General features: G+C 42.8%; 1 protein-coding gene across 3 annotated transcripts in view; it reads right to left on the bottom strand.

Annotated features, from left to right (window-relative positions):
* Positions 1-19,431, bottom strand: part of Ptprr (protein tyrosine phosphatase receptor type R) — a 231,502-nt gene that overhangs the window by 13,196 nt on the left and 198,875 nt on the right. For all 3 annotated transcript variants that reach the window (XM_057758049.1, XM_057758052.1, XM_057758050.1), the window contains 3 exons: positions 11,609-11,719; positions 9,990-10,147; positions 6,490-6,603 (listed from right to left, as the gene is read on the bottom strand). In XM_057758049.1, coding sequence (XP_057614032.1) covers positions 6,490-6,603; positions 9,990-10,147; positions 11,609-11,719 — 383 coding nt within the window. The remainder of the gene's footprint in view (positions 1-6,489; positions 6,604-9,989; positions 10,148-11,608; positions 11,720-19,431) is intronic.

Here is a 19,431-nt window from a genome sequence, read left to right as displayed (position 1 = left end):
TCTCCCTTGTACACTATGGATCCATAGGACCTGATTTTTCCCATCACAGGCATCTCAAGCTAGAATTTTTCTGCTTCCTGACAATGTCCCCAGGTCTTTCCACTGCATAGAACATGACCGGTCCCTGGTCTGCAAGGCCATTCCAAGGTGTGCTTGGCATCTTGATTCCCTTTCTCTGTGTCTCTTAGTCAAAACTCAAGTTCTTTATGTATCCCTAGCCTGGGAAAGTACACCGCCTCTAGCGTTAATAGTGGAAGGGGGTATAAAATCTTAACCCTTCCCTCGCAAGCCTGTGCTCATGCTTCTGTTAGGCCAAGCCCGGCTTGCTAATAGCAGTTTTATATTGTGTTTTATTTATGAGAGACAGGGTCTCGTTGTAGCTCGGGCTGGCATCTAAATTCAGCATGTGGCTGAGATTGACATCAAACTTTCTGTTTCAACGGCAAGGGGTGGGATTTGGAGGTGTGTGCCACCACGCCTGGCTAAAAGCAGTATTTTAGACATCCACCCTACACAGCAGAGACATCCTCCACAGAGAGATCACCTGGTGGTTAGAAGCTTTCCTGTGCTTCTCAGACGGCGCTCACCTCACCCCAGGTGACTAGGAAACAACTGTCATCCACACTAGAACGGCTTAAGCCCCATAGTGCACTATTGCTACTGTATACTTTTAATTAGCAATGCACCATTCATGTGGTGCGACTCAGGCAGCTTTACAGCAAGCATCGCCGAATCCTGTGGACTTCCATCTAGCTATTCAAACCATTTGAGTTAGAAATCATTAGTCTGGGATTCCTCTTGAATCCACTTTGCCACTTCCTAAGCCATATGATTTTGAACAAGTTACTGTCTGTCTGTCTGTCTTTTATTTGTTTTTCATGTTTGTGGTTTGTGCTGTTGTTTGTTTATTTTATTTTTTGGGACAAATTCTTTCTTATGTGGTCCAGTTTTCCTTCAAACTCAGTACACAGGTGAGGGTGCCTTTGAACACCAGATCCCCCTGACTCTACCTTCCTAGTGCTGGGATTAGAGGCAGGTGCTACTATGCCTGGCCTAATGTCACTGTTTTGGGGAAAAAGAAAAGAAGAGCGTAAAGAGTGTGCTCCCTGCGTCACACTTTTGAGTTTGCTTTGTGAGTTAGAGGAATTGTGGGCTTAGCAGACCATGGTGGACTTTTCCTAAGGAAACACATTTCTGTCTGCTGACTCCCACATTCTGGAATGTCTGAGAGGTCCTGAGTAGAAGGCTAGGTTGGCCAGGAAGATCACGGAGGAAGGGTGGAGGCTGAGGAGGCATTAAAGAAAGATACAGTGTAAGAGAGCGGGGGTGACAACTGGGTTTTCTAAAACTGTATTTTCCTTCCTTCCTTCCCCACTTCCTCCCTCCCTCCCTCCCTCCCTCCCTCCCTCCCTCCCTCCCTCCCTCCCTCTCTCTCTCCCTTCCTTTCTTTATCTTTCTTTGTTCTTTCTACCTCTCTTCCTCTGTCCCTCCCCCCTTTTCTCCCCTTTCTCCTTCCTTCCTTTTTTTCTCTTTCTATCCTCCACTTTCATGGTCTCACTGAAAAATCAAGGCTAACCTCAAACTCAAAATCCTCCTGCCTCAGCCTCTTAACTGTTGTGCCAACAGACCTGGCTTGCTTTCCTTTTACTGGCCAGAGTCAAAGGCATGGCTGTTAGCAGCAGTCAGCCCGCAAGTGGAGTTTTAATGGTAAACTCTATCAGGAGAACACTGACTCGGTAGAGCAAGAGCTGAAAGATGGGGAAGAAACAGAAGGAAGATGAGGGGAAAAGAGGAGGAAGGATTTTTCTCTGCTTTTTATAACTCCTAGGGAGCCAGGCAACTAAAGGAAGAAACACACAGAGGGAGGCAGGCTGGGGGAAAACCTCTCAAGGAACCTCACTAGGAAGAGTGTCTCTTTCCAAACAAGCAGCTCCAAGAATGAACTTACTTACCGAGGTCTTAGGAACCAGTTAAATATATTTGACACACGCATTGCCAGCAACTCAAGTTCAAGGGCAAACCAGATCACAGGGAATTTGGACATGTTTTAAAGCGTTTATCAAGAATTAAAAAAGGTCCAGCCCCGTGGGAAGACCTTGGTACTGATAGAAGGCCAAGGCCAAAATTTCTGGCCACTTGCTGTAGGAAGGAGGGAGTAGATAGAGGAGGAGGCATTTTGATATTTGATTTTTTTTTTAAAGTGTTGTGATTCTTTTCAAAAGTAGAGAACAATTCAGTGGGGTGGGCAGGGGAATGGATTGGGAAGTGGAGACCAAGGCAGAGGTCAGGCTACAAAAGTGATGGGGGTGGGGGAAGATGGGGGGTGAAATCAACAGCCACGGGAGCAAACCACATGCAGGCCAAGCGCCTTACTCAGTCTGCAGTCTGAAATGGCATCAGGGCAGGTGTTGCTGGCTACCACCTTGGCTCAGAGCTGCCCTCCATGCCCTGCGGCTGGTGCCCATGGCATTCTGGGGCTGGAGAGGGAGAACAGCATCCAACTTGGAGCTGTGGGTCAGAGAGCCTCAGGGTCTTGGGGTCCCATGCTGGGGAGAGCAACACAGCAGGAGTTCTAGGCTCGTCGGGCTCCTCCACGTTAGGACCCAAGGGGTGAAAAGAGGTCTCCAAATCTGGAGAAACAGTCAGATCTAATGGTTTCAAATCACACTTATTTAGTTAGTGTGTGTGTTTGTGTGTGTGTGTGTGTTTTAGGGAGCTCACTAAGGCACATGTGGGGAGAGCTGAGGACAACTTGTAGAAGCCAGTCCTCTCATTCTTCCATGTGGGTCCTGGGGATTGAACTCAGATCCTTGAGTTTGGTCCCAAGCACCTTAACCCATTGAGACTATGTATTGTAACCGGGTACAGGCCAAAGGATCTTTCAAGTCTAAGATGGCAATTAGGATTGAAGAGTGGGAATATTGCGATTGATTTTAGTATGTACAAAATGAAAATACTTTGAAAGGATGTAGCATTTGGAATATGCAAATCAGATAGAGAGGGTAAAGTTGGGCTAAGAAACGTAGGCTGAGGATTTAACCACATTACGGGTTCCATCCCACTGAAATGCAGCTTGCAAACCTGTGCTGTGTATCCACGGCTGTATCACTTGTAGGTGCATATTTAATGCATAGACTACCTATACTGACAGTTACTGCTCATTTGATTACATGCTGATTATGTGTGGGAACTTCCCATTTATAGTTTTTGCTGACACAATGGGAAGTATATACTGTTCTTAATTTCGTTTTTCCGATGAGAATGTAAAGAATTGGGAAAGTCAAGGAAGCTGACGAAGGCCACACAACGGGAAGCAGGGAAAGAGATGATGGTTAGTCTTTACTACACCAAGACATAAAAGGAAGGTAGACATGTAGAGTAATTCAGATACTAATAACCAAGTGACGTTTACTAGAGGCTTCTATGTGCCACACACTTTCCAAGTGCCATATACATGGCACCCACACCCACACGACACACACACACACAGATACACACGACACACACCCTTATTGCATTTCCAGAATAGCCCTGTTTCCTTTATTGAAATCTCATAACTCAGTAGGCATTCAAAAATATTTATTGGACAACTCTCTCTCTCTCTCTGTGTGTGTGTGTGTGTGTGTGTTTTAAATTTTAGATAGGGTCTTGAAATGCAGTTTTTACTCACTAATTCAGTTCAGGTTAGTACATTCTCAGCTAGCACATTCTTCTTGCCTCAGCCTTCAAAGTGCTAGGATTATGTTTTAGTTAATGAATTAAGGTTCTTCCACCCTTCTAATTCAAAACTAAAGTACGCCAGAGCAGCCATAGTCCTTGGAGATGTTTTTTATAACAATTTGAACTTCAGTGCAGTAATTTCTTATTTTATTATAAACATATTTAAGTAATGTCCCTATTTCTAAATTGTTTTATTTATTGTTGGGAGCAGTGAGACCCCAGATCCTGAATTTCTTGTAATCCCCTGATCTGAGTGCCTACAGCTGCTCTGAGCACGAGACCTTCAGGAGTTCCTGATGGCAGGAGAGTGGTTTCTGGTGGGTTTGGCTGGGGCGTGGCTATCTCTATATAATCTGCCCCTGAACACAATAAAGGGGGCATTCTTGGAGAATTCAAGGATGACCCGTGTCGCTGTCTTTCTGTCTGTGAGTCTTTGTGTATTTTAACCTCCAGCCCCCTTGCCCAAAGCTCAGTAACTGGGTGCCAGCGCACAGAGTGCAGACACGGGGGAGCGGTGCGTGGCACTTGGAGGTCTCCACTGAGATAGCGGCACATCTCAGTGCCTGGCCATTGTACAAACTTTAAATAACTGTAAAAAGGCAGTTGTACTTCTTGGAATCCCTAGGTAACAGGGCCCAAGTCCAAGGAACTCAGCTCCCATGACTTCTTCACTGGATCTTTTCACAGTGCAGGCTTCTGGCTCATATAATCTAGTTTACCTCATTGCTTCTTCTTTCCTTCTCAAAGGGCAAGGAGCTTCCTTTGTTGCTGCAAGACTGTATTTGCATGTTGAATATCTAGACCCACCCTGGATTTCTGATTCCTTAGCATTATTTGTTTGTATGAAAGGAGAGAACCCTGTATTTCCACCTTCTTCCCTGTAGAGCGTTGCCTTGTCCCCTGGAGGTGTGCCTCTCACCCTCCCTGGAAGCCACTCTTAAGAGGCATCTACTCCTGTTCTCTGTCACTGACCCAGCTCTCCATTCTCCACTCAAGCTCAGCTGGGGGGCAAGAAGTTTCTTCACTGTTTTGTTTTCAAATTTAGCATTGATTATCATAAGGATAACCTTCCCACTTAGACACATTGGGACAGCTACTGCATTAAAAAAAAAAAAAAGGAAAATAAAGTGGCAGGAATTCTTGTAGAAAACAAGAATTTTTTTGACTACTTGGGAATTAAATCCAGTAATACCCCAAAGAATTGAAAATGGAGTCTAAAATAAACATGTAAATATTCATTGTGCCATCATTATTCATACCAGACAAAATACAAAACCAATACACACATTGATCAACAGATAAATAGATGAACATAGTGTCTTATAGACAGATAATGGAATATTTTTCAGGGCCTTCTGACACATGTCAGAACACGGATAAACCTTGAAGCTACTATGCTACTTGAAATGAAGCCAGGCACAAAAAAGACAGTTCCAGCATGCTTTTGATAATAAATGCTACCTAGATTCAAGTGTGGTAGTTTCTTGTACACAGATAATGAGGCTAGTCTGTGCTACATGAAAACAAAAAAACTGAAAAAAAGAATAAAGAGAACATGCTGAAGAAAGAGGAGGGAGAGAAGGATGAGGAGGACCAAGAATAGTCAAGTGTGTACAGACAGGACGATGGTTTCCAAGTGCTGGGCTGGGAGAGGGACGACTTGATGGACACAGTTCTGTAAAGTGAAGGCAATTCTGATCATTGTTTGTCTAATGGGGAGTGTTTGTGCACTCAACACACAATCTCCACTCAAGAATGCCTAGGATGCTCAGTGTATTTCATCACATTTTGAAAGCTGATTTTAAAAAGGACTCTCGGAAATAGCAAAACGTTCATGTTAAAGGTTCAAAATACTAAACCAAGTGGTTCAAATAAGTCAAAAGACAAATGCAGATTATACATGAAGGAGTTTAGATTTAAGACATTATAAACATAACTGAAGATGAGGAAGATTTAACCATGAGCTTTGGTGTTTGGGCTTCTGATAGTTGGTGTTATACACCAGTTTTTTCAATGTGCTTTTTGTTGTTGTTTTGTGGTAAGTTCTTGTTACATAGCCCATATAGGCCTCCGATTTGCTATACCATGTGCCTGAACCTTCAGTTCCTTCCCTTCTCCTTCCTCTGTCCCCTCTCTCCCACTCCCCCTTTCCCCTTTCCTTCAAGTCTCTCCCCTACTCTTCTTGTGGTAAGCTCTCTATAGCCTAGACTGTCTTGCTTAAATATAATTTTAATGTAATGCATATTATTCTCTTCTTTTTGGCCAGTGTATGTTTGTGTGGGAGTGGGTTAGTGTGTATGTGTGTCTGTAGTCTATGTACATGTATATGTGGGCACACTGGATGCATGTGTGCGCATACATGTGCACACGTGCATGTGGCAGTACACGGTTAATGTTAGGTGTCTTCCTCAGTCACTCTTCCCCTTGCACAGTAAGGCATTCTCTCATTGAACCTGGCTACTTTCTGGCTAGTCTAGCTAGCCAACTTGTTCTGGGGATCTCTGGCCTCCACTTCCTGCTCTTTGGAATTATGAGTTGCTTATCATGCTCACTGATGTTTTTGTGGTTCCTAGGGATCCGAACTCTGTTCTTTATGTTTGTGAAGGCAAAATGCTTTCAAAATGCTTTCAAAATGCTCTACCTATAACGCATGTTCTTTAGCATGGAGACCCAAGACCTTAGAGCTGTCATGTCTATGAAGTGAGGTGGATTAGATGAGGCCGTGGGGGAGAGTCCTGAGGTCTCGATCACGCCATCCCGTTTTCGTACCTGTCTACGCGAAGCTGGCAGACAATACTTAGCGCGTCCACGACACCCTCTTCTTTCAGCTGCTGACAGCCAATGGATGTGGCGATGAAACATCCTGTCCTCCCAATCCCTGCACTGAATGGGAAAGAAAAGGAACGAGTAGATAAAGAAAAACAACAAAGCTAAGCTGCATTTTTTTAAAGCATACTTTTTAACTTTGAAACACTCAGGACTAATAATAACAACGATAAAGCTGTCATGGGTTGATGAGTATACATCTAGCCTGTGCTGTGCTTAAAACAGACTCTTTGGTTTACTTCAGGCAGTAGAATGAGCATGGTAGAGGGAGGTGAGGGGTTGGGAGAATATGCAGACATTGCAACTGTTCTAGAAAGAATAATTAAGGCAAGGAATAGGCAGTCAAAAAGAGAAATATTTTGACACACTACAATATTTAAATGTGAACAGTGGAAAACAAAATGTCAAAGAGAATCAGGCCTGGAGGACAAGAAGGATTGTATTGCTACAGGGACAGAGGGGATTCTGGGATGAGTACTGATCAGGAGATGTGGTTAGATGCTGGAGTCTAGTGAATAAACGAAGATCCACTTCTACTTAGGACAATGAATGGGATTGGAAGCACATATTTCCAAGTCACTTACGTTGAGATGGTAACTTAATAGAAATACAATGTGTTTTAGAGAGTTTATGTATTTACCTGCCTTACATAGCAAGTCTATGGGATCAACTTTAGCCCCCACTCTTGATCAGCATTTTTATGTAAATTTCTCTCAACTCTGTATCTCAAGTCCCCAAACTTCTCCTATGTGGAACTCTTGATGTTACTGTTTTTCACAAGTTTGATACACTTAAATATACGCATCTCTTTATCTCTCCCGCAATGGCATCACCCACCTTGTAAGGTTTTCTAGCCTAGGAATCCTGACTCCATCTTCCACATCTGCACCTCTCTCACCCCCCCATCTCATCTGTCGTCATGCCTTCTATTTTCTAGCTCAGCTGAGCCTTTGGGACCGTGCTTTCCTGTCTGTAGCACATGTGCATGCTCGTGTGTCCTCCTTTCATGATCAGCCCGTGTCATCATGCTTCCCAGTCCTCAAATCTTTTCTTGGATTGGTTCATGGCGTACCTGCTAGGCTCGCTGTCACAAGCTAAGGACACGATCACGCTTTACTCGCTGTTGCTGGCTCCCATTGGTGACAATACAACATCTAACTTACTCATCCTGGAACAAGTGACTTGGAAAAATCTTAACCTAGCAAACATTTCAATTTGCATTTTTTTTTTTTTTTTTTTGGTTTTTAGAGAGAAGGTTTCTGTTTGGCGCTTTGGAGCTTGTCTTGGAACTTACTCTGTAGACCAGGCTGGCCTCGAACTCACAGAGATCTGCCTGCCTCTGCCTCCCAAGTGCTGGGCTTAAAGGCGTGCACCACCACTGTCCAGCTCAGTCTGCATTTTTTGTCTTTTTTCTGCCAGATGTCCTACTATGTTTATTCTCATTATCATATTTCTCATATTTAATATTATTTTTTCAGCTGAATATGACTAAAACGAAATTTATAAGGAAAGGATCCCCTTTAATTGAGATATCTATAAAGACTTTGTTTCTTTGAAGAAATAGGATTTCTGCCATATCTAGGAATGGCAGGTACTCTATCACGAGCGAGAACATATATTCCAGATGCAACAATAATATGAAGGAAGAATTTGGTGCAAAATAAAAGATGTGACTTGTGACAGGTAGTAGATTAGATTAGATTTGATGGGTAGACAAGCAGGAAACAAACCAGGAGTGGAAACTAAGATCCTCCATGAGAGGCCACGAAGTGAGCCACATCCTCTTAAGAACGTTTAAAGGAATTTGATGGGAACTCTCCAGAAAGAAGCTCATGCATGCATTCGAACTTGTTCAAATAATGTCAAGGAATTCACTCATTTCTAGTGTATCTGCAGAGTCAAGGCTAAGCACTCGTGCTTCGGGTGTTGTGACCCATCCACCAGCTTTGAACAAGGACTGCACGCCATGCAGACATTTGCAGGAACATCATCTCAGAGAAGCACACGGGCTAGGCGAGAGTGGCCCGAGGGAGAAGGGTTTGTGTGTGCAGTTAGTCAACGAGCTCTAAACTACAAGGATGAGATCATAAGGGCCCGGGCTAGGATGGGTGGACAGGAAGTGTGATTGTGGGAGATGCTTTGAAGAGAAAGCCAATCTGGTAACTGATTAGATCCTGAGCCGTTGAAAGTAGGCGCAAAGATAACAGTCAGCCCTGGATGCAGCGTGAAGGGAACAAAGGAGGCCTCTTCTTAGAAGTAATCATCAGAAGGGGCCTTGATTTTATAGCGGAGGGGCCTCTTTCAGCTTAGATATCCTTAGTGTTTAATGATTTTGGGTGGGGGCCTCCAGTCGTAAACTATGCCCAACTAGTTTTTCCCCTTTGACTCTGAGGGTTTAGGATAGAATCTAATGTTAGAAACGGAGTAATGCCATGTTGGTAAATAGACACACACACACATAAGAATGTTTAACTAATCCACAAAGCTTCAAAACCAAAGGAGAGTAAAATAAATCTAAAATCATGTGTCTTATTAAACTTCTTCTTAGGATATTTAGAAGGTTAAATAAATCAACATCAGTTATTTAAAAAAATATAGAATACATGGCATCATACAAAAGAATGTAAATTAGCCGGGCGGTGGTGGCGCACGCCTTTAATCCCAGCACTTGGGAGGCAGAGGCAGGCGGATCTCTGTGAGTTCGAGACCAGCCTGGTCTACAGAGCTAGTTCCAGGACAGGCTCCAAAGCCACAGAGAAACCCTGTCTCGAAAAACCAAAAAAAAAAAAAAAAAAAAAAAGAATGTAAATTACTTGCTTTGCTCACATGAAATAAGGGGGAAATGTCAAACGTGAGGAAGAGAACCCCATGGAACACTGTTGCTGCCATCTGCGTGGCCCCTGTGCCCTGTGTGTGCGTTTGTTTTCCTTAAAACAAATGACCACTTGCCCATTTCCCACCTCATAAATCATTTTCCATCTGGTTATCATGAGATAGCATTGAAAATCAATAATGATTCCACCAAATCTGTCATAATACTAAACACTATCAATATACCCAATCCATATGGTATTTTAAAACAGCAAAGCTCCATCAATAACTAAAGGTATCTGCAGTTCTCAGTGTGGAAGTGACTAACAGGACATAAATGAACCAAAGGAGCTCCAGGTCGGATGACGGAGCAAGGCCTCTTTCTTACTCAGACGTCTGTTTAATACTTGAAATGTTAGCACTTTGTTGCATGCTAAAAATGCCCCAAAAGGTCTAATTAATTTCTGTAAGCATCATTTTGATAAAGCCTCCAGTATTAGGATGTCCCTCCACTTTTAATAAATACTCGATTTACTACAGAGTTACACCCAGGAAGCTAAGCCCTCCTTCTCCACGTTCTGCGATTAGAGAGGAAGCAGCTGTTCTGGCCCGAGGATGGGTTCGTGCCTTACCTGCAGTGAACAACAACAGGCCCTCGACCCTCAGAGGCAAGTCTGTCTTCTTCTACGTCCAGCATGAGCTGCAGAAGGGGCTGGGCACTGTCTGGAGTTTTGTGATCAGGCCATGAAGTGTACCAGTAATGCTTCACATGTTGGGTGTGACTTCCTTGCTGAAAATAGCACAGGCCCTCGAATTACTTATTCACTCGTGAAACTAAAAGGCACCCACCCCACAATGCTAAGCAACTTCCATGGCTCCTGTCTTACTGCCAGCTAACTTCTAGGTAGGAAAAAAAAATCTAGAAACTTTTCAAAATTACCCTTTCATCTCAAGAAAGTTTTACTGTGCATGTCCTGGCTTGACAGGGAAGGCTGAGTGTTCACCCTCTAAAAAGCAAGGTCTGCATATGAATCCATCATACAGATCACATATGTATTAGAGACTAAATATATATTTATAACATGCTTTAGTAGGTGAAAATGTTGCTATTATTTGTGACAGGGTCACACTCTATAGCCCTGGCTGTCCCGAAATCTGCTTTGTCAGCCGGGCTAGACTCGAACTCACAGAGATCCACTTGCCTCTATGATGGGATTAAAAGCTTGTGCTACCATAGTCTGCTTAAGAGGGGAAAATATAACAGAAAGAAAGGGATATGTTGTGTTTCCTGTTCTCTAAATCTTGATAGATCAGATATAAACATATTAGCCAATATAAGAACACTTGTTTGATATTCAATAAGAATTGTTCTATCCTCATCTGGGATGCTGGTATTTGACAACAGTGGAGAACCTTTGCAGTAAAGGAGCTGTCGCATCCCTACAGTGGAGCACTAAGAGTTAAGGCTCACACACACCATCGCACAACCCAGAGCGCAGGTGGGAGGCCCGTTTCTGATCAGGCATGTGTTTTTAAACAGGTTTCCGCCAAGCCTCCCTCTGCTACACCTTTGAATAGCAAACATCCCTGTAGCTCTCCCTTCATGGCCATCCTCTCCGTGGCGCTTCTATCCCAGCAGCCGGCTGTTGATAGATGGACTGAGGTCTTTAGGTTGATCATTCTTTAAAAGCAAAGCTAACACCATGGCTAGCACCTGCTGCCCCATGGGTTAAGTAAGAGCGTATCTTTATGGTGGAAGCTGGTCTATAGAAGTCCCTGTGAACGACTGTTAACTACAAGCTTTTGAAGTTCTCATCAGCACGGCAGGCTCTTGTTGCCTCCCACAGCCATGCAGCAGTGTAGATTGTTTCTTCTCTTCTACACAGTTCTGAGGCCTCACTCAATGCTACTTTGACCACAATGACATTAGCATCAAAGTCCTGGCAAGGTGGCCTAAACAAGCCTTAGTTAAGGAATTTCTAAAGGTTAATCCAGAGAGGTTCCATAAATGAAAATTAGATGATGCCAACATCTACAAAACTAACTGTCTTAATGCCTACTTACATGAATTTAATTATTCTATATCTTAACAGTATCAAACAACAAAGGAGGAATGATGATAGCTTGTCTGTGGTCTCAGTATTATCTCGCTTGTGTCAGTTGAATCAGTACTTAAAATAAGTCATTTCAAAGAAGAAATGTAACCCTTAGCATCACCGACTTTGAAGACAGTGCTGCTGCACAGCCTTACCTTTAAGACGAGGTTTCGGATGGTGTAGCTGTCGCATTCATTCACACTGATGACCAGAACCTCAACCTTGCCATAAATCCCCCTCTTTTCTGGCCAGTAGAGCACACATTTCTGCAGGGGGAGAAAGAACACAGCAAGTCTTTGTAGTACACTTCCTTCAAAGGTCTCAGTTTTTCTCATTGAATTAAAAAATTCAGAAATCCCTGGGAAGCCTGCCCTTTTCTGAGGGGTGGCAGAGTGGGGTGCATCTGGGAGAGGAGAGGCTGGGGGAGCAGAGGGAGGGGAAACAGTGGTTGGGATGTAATATATGAGAGAGGACTAAAAAAATTCAAAAGTCAGTTTTATTATTCTGTAAAGATACTAGGACAAGATGAACTGTATGGTGTGTAGAGAGATGGATTGTATGATGTGTAGAGAGATAAACTTATGATGTAGAGATGAACTGTATGATGTAGAGATAACTGTGTGATGTAGAGATAACTGTGTGATGTAGAGATAACTGTGTGATGTAGAGATAACTGTGTGTTGTAGAGATGAACTGTATGATGTAGAGATGAACTGTATGATGTAGAGATAACTGTGTGATGTAGAGATAACTGTGTGATGTAGAGATGAACTGTATGATGTAGAGATGAACTGTATGGTGTAGAGATGAACTGTATGATGTAGAGATGAACTGTATGATGTAGAGATGGACTGTATGATGTATAGAATGGAGCTCAAGAAAGTTTGCAAAGTGTTTGTCCCACTTTACTATTAACCCCAACCCAGTCATAATGACAAGGTAACATTTCCCCAAACTCCAACGAGGATTTAAGAATCTCTTAATAACCAACAAATATAAGAAATGCTCTCCACCATGGTGGCTGAGACCAGGCTCTAGCCCCTGCTTCCTCATACCAGTGTGCCTAAAAGGAATACCTGTAATATGTTAGATGCCCACAGAATAAAGGTCACCTGGCATTCAGGGCAGGTGTAGTGACAGTTAGTATATGCAAAGCATCATGTTTTTCAGGTCCAGTGATGTCCTTTGATTCACTATGAGACCTACTGACATAACTGTGGAACAGAATTATGCTTGACACGTTTTTATAATGGATCCTCTGTGACGGACTCGATAGGAGCAATAATAATGATATTGTAAATTGCAAATTAGGGGATATAGTATGGGGGTTAAAGGACAAACTTTGGACTCAGAGGACTGGGGTTCTGATTTTAGCCCTTGAGTAGAACATTGGCTTCTCTGGGCTCAGTTTCTCCATAACTTCCTACATGCCACATGCCTGGGACAAAGCCAGGCATAAAGTAAGTGCTCAAAACATGTCATTGTTAACTATGCTTCGGTTCCTTACTGCATTCTACTTATTTATTTTGAATATATATGTGTATGTATGTGTGGGCATGCACATGCCACGGGTCATGTGTGGATGTCAGAGGACAACTGGCTAGAACTCGTTCTCTCCTGCCACTGTGTGGGTCTCAGGGATTTAACTCAGGTCATCAGGTTGGGTGGCAAGCTCTTTATCAACTCGGTCTTTTTGCCAGCACTTGCTGGCAAATTTTGTAAAGCAGAATTTTCATTTATGTGTGTGTTTGAGTGCGTGTGTGCGCACTCACATTTACTCTCAGAAGTATGGGTGCCAGTAGAGGCCCGATGAGGACATCTGATTATCTGGAGCTAGAGTGTCATCTAAGGTGAGTGCTGGGAACTGAGCTCTGGTCCTCTGCGAGAGCAGCAAGGACTTTTAATGATTGAGCCATCTCCCCCTCCACCTTGTTGCTATATTTTAGACTCCTGGGTGATAATTTCCAATAATATACACATTTATATAGAAATTCTTTCACATGTTGTCATCAATTAGGGTCTTATATATCTAGGATACTTGATTCTTCACGTGTATGGTAAAAGTATATGAACACTTGAAATAAAAGTAAAATACATATAAATTCAAAACTCCAGCAAACATTCATAGAGCCATAGAATTAAAGGGAAGGCATACGCTATGCCAGAAACACACCTTTAAGGCATTATCATGACATCACTCCAACATCCAGCTGCCAGGAAGAAAACCATACCATCTGGTGGAGCGGTTTCTTCCATCCATTGTGATAAACTCAAACATCTTCACATATTTGCCCTTTCCAATACAGTTGAAATCACCCCAGCTTTACTTATTTGCTGCCCAGACTGAATAACTTCACACTACTGTTAAAAGCCAGTGCCCGACAAGAGGGTTTAGCTTGCTCAACTGATGACCTGAGTTTGGTCCCTCGACCCCATAGGTGGCAGCAGCAAACCAATTCTACAAAGTTATCATGGTACCTTGGCATGTCCCTACCCCCACCCCTGTTCTTTCCATCCTGGCAAATAATGAATAAATTTTTTTAAAAAAATTATAAGACCCCCCTCTCTATGTGTTTATCTGACTCTCTCTCTCTCTCTCTCTCTCTCTCTCTCTCTCTCTCTCTGTGTGTGTGTGTGTGTGTATACAAGCCTATTCACCCACATGTAGACACCGGAAGAGAATATCAGGTGTCCTGTACTATTATTTTCTGCCTTGTGTTGTTGAATCACTGAAGCTCCAGGTAGCCTGGCCTCCAGGGAGCCCCACCAACCCTCCTCTTTACAGCCCTGAGGTTACAGGAGCACACAGCGGTGCCAGAGTTTTTATGTGGTTGTTTGGTATTCAAACTCAAGTCCTCGTGTTTGACCAGCAAGATCTCTTTGTTTGTTTGTTTTTTTTTGTTGTTTGTTTGTTTTGTTTTTTGGTTCCTGTCCTGGAACTAGCTCTGTAGACCAGGCTGGTCTCGAACTCACAGAGAGCCGCCTGCCTCTGCCTCCAGAGTGCTGGGATTAAAGGCGTGCGCCACCGTCGCCTGCCTCAGCAAGATCTCTTGTACAGCCCTGGATCCCACCCTGTTAGACTAACCTGTTTGACTAGTTTCTTTTGGTGGAAACTCGGTGATTTAACTTCATCCTAGCACTCACATCTCCCAGATGAGCCCAGGGAGACTGACAGCATCTTGGTGAGAATTGACCAAAGAGAAAGAAGTCTGTTGTGGCTCAGCAGTCTGACAAAAGCCCCATTGTCCACGAGCAGGCCTGAGCAGCAGGCTCTTTTGAAGGAAAGTGACTCGCAGAACCAAGGAGGAAATGGGCCAGGTGGGAGCTTGGTGCCTGCACCCTGATTTGAGTGGTGTACAATACAAATTGAAAAGTGGAAGCCTGGTCCTCAGTTCCCTTAGGCTTGCTTGGTCTTCTTGTGTTTCCTTACCAAAAAAAAGCAGCTGGCAGGCAACTCCCAGCAGATGATAGAGTATGACTTGCTCATCCAACAAACAACCTTTAATTAGCATCCCGTCTCCTTTCTGAGTTACAATAGTTATTTTTACACACAGAACCCCCATCCTCTTGCAATGGAGGAAAATAGAAAGAGATCAGATCAGTGTGGTTGCTTTTGAGTATTCTCACAGGAGTGGGATGGGGCTAAAAATGTGGCTGTTCAAGGAGCCCAAGTTCATGTTAAAATTATTGTCCTGAACTGCATCATAGGGCTTATTTATTTGTAGTGAGAGCAATGACCAATGATGTGAAGGAGGCAGAAAATGCTGTCTTACAGATAATTCTGGGGAGCCTCACTAAGAATGTAATTCAAAGTATCATACCATCTAGGTGAATACAGTCTCAAATCACCATTATCATTCTGGTAACTGGGCTCGGCCTTTTACTAAGACAAACTATTAGCCCCAAGAATCCATAACTTGGAGGAGAAAAAAGGTTTTTTTTTTTGTGTGTGTGTGTAAACAAGTAATTATCAGGATGACTGAACGCATTGTGCACATTATTTTTTTGAATGATTCTTTAAAATGAGGCATTTATAGGAAGAGTAGAACACAAGGGGAGGCATAGTTAGGAATCTGATTACCAAACAACATGCCTGTTTCAAGATTTTATATATATGTATGTGTGTGTGTGTGTATTCAAAGAGATGTTTGCTGTATGAGTTAAAGCTATGTATCATCACATGAAAATGTCTCTGAATTAAAGATTCAGTTTAAGGCTCTGTCAGTATATGAGAGGGATAGAATGGCAGCATATTATCTACAATTACTATTACAGATTCTGTTATCCCTGGTGCATCACCTAAATATTATGAACATATGCACAGTTTCACCATTAAACATACTCTCACCACCAATATATCATTTGATACTTTGCATAATCTCCTGAGGTTGGGAGGTGTGGTGGTTTGATGGAGAGGGCCCCCATTGGCTCCTATGTTTGAATACTTGGTCCCCAGTCAGTGGAACTATTTGAGAAGGATTAGGAGGTGTGGTCTTGCTGGAGAAGGTGTGTCACTGGGGGTGGGCTTTGAGGTTTCAAAATTGCACACCAGGCTGAGTCTCTCTCTCTCTCTCTCTCTCTCTCTCTCTGTTGTGATCCAGCTGCCCTCACTCCCCCTGACCAACAGCTGAACTCCCTTGTGGTCTGTAATTGACAAGGATGTTTGTGTTCTTTCTGGCCGGTGGTTTTCCACAGAAGCAGTAGAGGTATAAAAGGCTTTAGCTGAGCAAAAAAAAGGTTGTTGTTCTTCCACCTGAAAAGAAGCCTCTGTGTCTTAATCCGGGCACTCCCTGCCAGTCTCAGCATCCAGGCTGTGCTGGTGCACCTCTCTCTCTCTCTCTCTCTCTCTCTCTCTCTGTGTGTGTGTGTGTGTGTCTCTCTCTCCTGTAGCTCAGGATATAAAGCTCTCAGCCACAGCACCATGCTTGTCTGCTTCTCGCCATGATGATCATGGATTAACCCTCCAAACCCTAAGCAAGTCCTCAATTTAATGCTTTCTTTTATGAGAATTGCCTTGGTCATGGTGTCTCTTCACAGCAACAGAACACTGACTAACAGAGTAGATAAGCAACAGGTATCACTTATTTTAAAGTCATTTTATGAGCCAAGACACCAAGAGCCTGGTGATTTGTTAGGAATAAAGAAAACTATAGTCAAATCACAGTGAAACAGCCATAAGGTTTCTGTGAAGCTTAAAAACCTAAATAGGATTCATCACCAATACTGTTTTACAGGCTTTTCTGCATGCTTCCCCACTTAAAAAAAACATAATGGGGAACTTTGATAATGTGAATGTACATTTTATAACCTGGAGCCCTAGTTTCAGAATGGCACTCAAAACAAAAGCATAAAACCAAATATACCTCAGCCCCATTATTAAAAAGTGGATTTTGCATATGTGCATTTGTTTGTGTGGTGTGCAAAGTGGAGGACACGCTAGTGTGCTGTCACTCTGAGAGAGAGGCTAGTGATTTTGTGTGGTTGTGCTGGGGCCCAGCAAATGACGTGAGTGTGCTGCTGTGATGTTAAAGTGCCTTGAGCTACAGCCGCTGTTTCAGAACCAAGAGTTAGACTTCCTGCCCCTGCAGCTCAACCCTCAGAGCCCCAGGAAGCGGCTCCCTCTGAAGTATCCTTATCTGAATGAGGGAAGTTCTTCCAGACTCTCCCTAGAATCTCCAAAGGAAGATTCACCAGTGGAAAGAACAAGAACTGACACCACACCCAGGGAGCCCTGATGAACTTTGTTCAAGACTCTGACCTGTTCTTCTGACCCATTTACTTCCCCTAAAAACAATTCCCCAGGATGGTTATGGCGGCTCACTCTGGTAATTCCAGTACTTAGAAGACCAAGGGAAGGGGGTGATGAGTTTGAGGTTAGCCTGGACTACCTAGGAGTATCCTGACTCAAAATCTAATACACACACATGAATAAAACAAAATAAAACAATACAGAAAACTGAGACCAAACAAGAAGCCCTTCCCTTCCCCCAGTGAATATTTTTTATTAATTTATTTATTTATTAAAGATTTCTGTCTCTTCCCCGCCACCGCCTCCCATATCCCTCCCCGTCCCCCAATCAACTCCCCCTCTCTCATCAGCCCTAAGAGCAGTCAGGGTTCCCTGCCCTGTGGGGAGTCCAAGGACCTCCCACCTCCTTCCAGGTCTATTAAGGTGAACATCCAAACAGCCTAGGCTCCCACAAAGCCAGTATGTGCAGTAGGATCAAAACCCAGTGCCATTGTTCTTGACTTCTCAGCAGTCCTCAAACACAGCTTACAACCCCACTTCATTTTCCCAAAGGAAAACTGCATGTAAGGATTTTAATCTTATTGGATGTTCACTTTCCATTCTAGTGATGTTCCTGTGTGTCTACCATGTTTGTGTTGCTCTTTCCTTGTGACTCTATGTTAGTTTACTCCAGCAGACTTAATTTCTGAAACTTCAGAGTGCAAAGGGGAAGTTCCTTTACATTTATGGTGTGTTCTGTATCATCCTTCACTGGAATGTGGTTTTTCAAGAACCTACGTCATTTGGTCTGATAATGTATGTATCTTAATAAACATCAGCTCGTTAGAGGTGTGGACAAAAAAGTCAAAGCAGTTTAAATGTCTATTAATAAGCAAATGACTGCATGGTTTTGATATATCCACACAATGGGATCCAGCAGTTATTAAGAGTGATATTTTACTAAACTATGGCAAAGAGATTATTCACAATGTTGAAAGTATAATATACAATGGGGTATAAATATCCCATCTTTCTCTTATATCAGTTCTAAGCCTTCCTATGTTTTCTATTAGCATGGCCCCCCATTTTCATCTCTTGCCTATACAGACCTCTAGACTTTTAATTCTAAGTACCACCCCAAAGTCTCCAGGACTCCCCAAACTTTGTACTTGAAATGCAAAGCTCATTCTCTTCCCTCAAAATCCGCCTTTTTCTCCCAATTTGGGCTCATAGCCCTCCCATCCACTCAGTTGTCTAAACCAGAGTCCAGTGCTCCTTCATCTGCCTCAGCTTCAATCACAACAAAGTCCTGCGGCTCTCAGCTCTGGAACACCCCTCAACTCAATTCCTTGTTCTAAGGACCCCGCCTCTGCCTTAACTCAGTCCCTCAGCATTTCTTGCCTGGACCATTGCTACGACTTTCTAACTTATTTTTCCTGGGGTTTTCCAAATCCAAAGCCCAGATTCTTCATAAGGAATTCTTTTTATGTTGAGACTCATTTACCAAATGAAAGACTCAAAATCCCTGCAACTCTTTTATTCTAAAAACTCATTTTTCAGCCCTAGTTTTTTTAAAAAAATTTTGTTTATTCTCATTTTGTAAAATGTACCTGAGATTATTGGAATTATTAAAAGGAAAGTGGTGATTATTCATTTCTTTATTTATTAGAAAGTAAACAGTTCATAAACATATAAAGCGTGGGAACTTCTAAAGATATCTCCTCCTCCGTATTGTTTGGAGGAAATGATTTTCATCTATTTTAAACAATGACACTGAGCACAATTGAGAACTGGCCAGTGTTCAGTAGCCAGCATTTTCCTGGTGGCATGGACCTATTTTTTTAAACTAGACTTCTCAGAATCATTTTGATTGGCAGAACATTAGAGTTGCATGTATGATATTACATGTATAATGCGCTTGGGCATAAAGATTTTCATTTTAATTTAAAGGCGAAGGAATGGCTAAAAGCATTGTCTTGCACTGTTTTGGATTATGCCGGCTCCAGGAAATAAACAAGCGGCAGATATCACAGCAAATACATAACATACTTGACTTTCACATCTCTGGGAGTGTATCTCAAACCTTAGAAAAGATAAGAGGCCAAATGGTAAAAATGAAAAACAAACCAATAAAGTATGCCTTCAAGTTCTGAGTTATGCAGCCAAAGAGAAAAACAAACTCCTCAACAACATTTTAAAGTGAGAGTTATTTTTTTAAAATGTATTCTAGCTTTCACCAGATCCACACAG

Source organism: Chionomys nivalis, chromosome 25 (assembly GCF_950005125.1).
Source record: "Chionomys nivalis chromosome 25, mChiNiv1.1, whole genome shotgun sequence".
Classification (NCBI taxonomy): Eukaryota; Metazoa; Chordata; class Mammalia; order Rodentia; family Cricetidae; genus Chionomys; species Chionomys nivalis.
The sequence above is the reverse complement of the archived record's forward strand: the minus strand, read 5'-3'. Positions and strand labels throughout refer to the sequence as shown.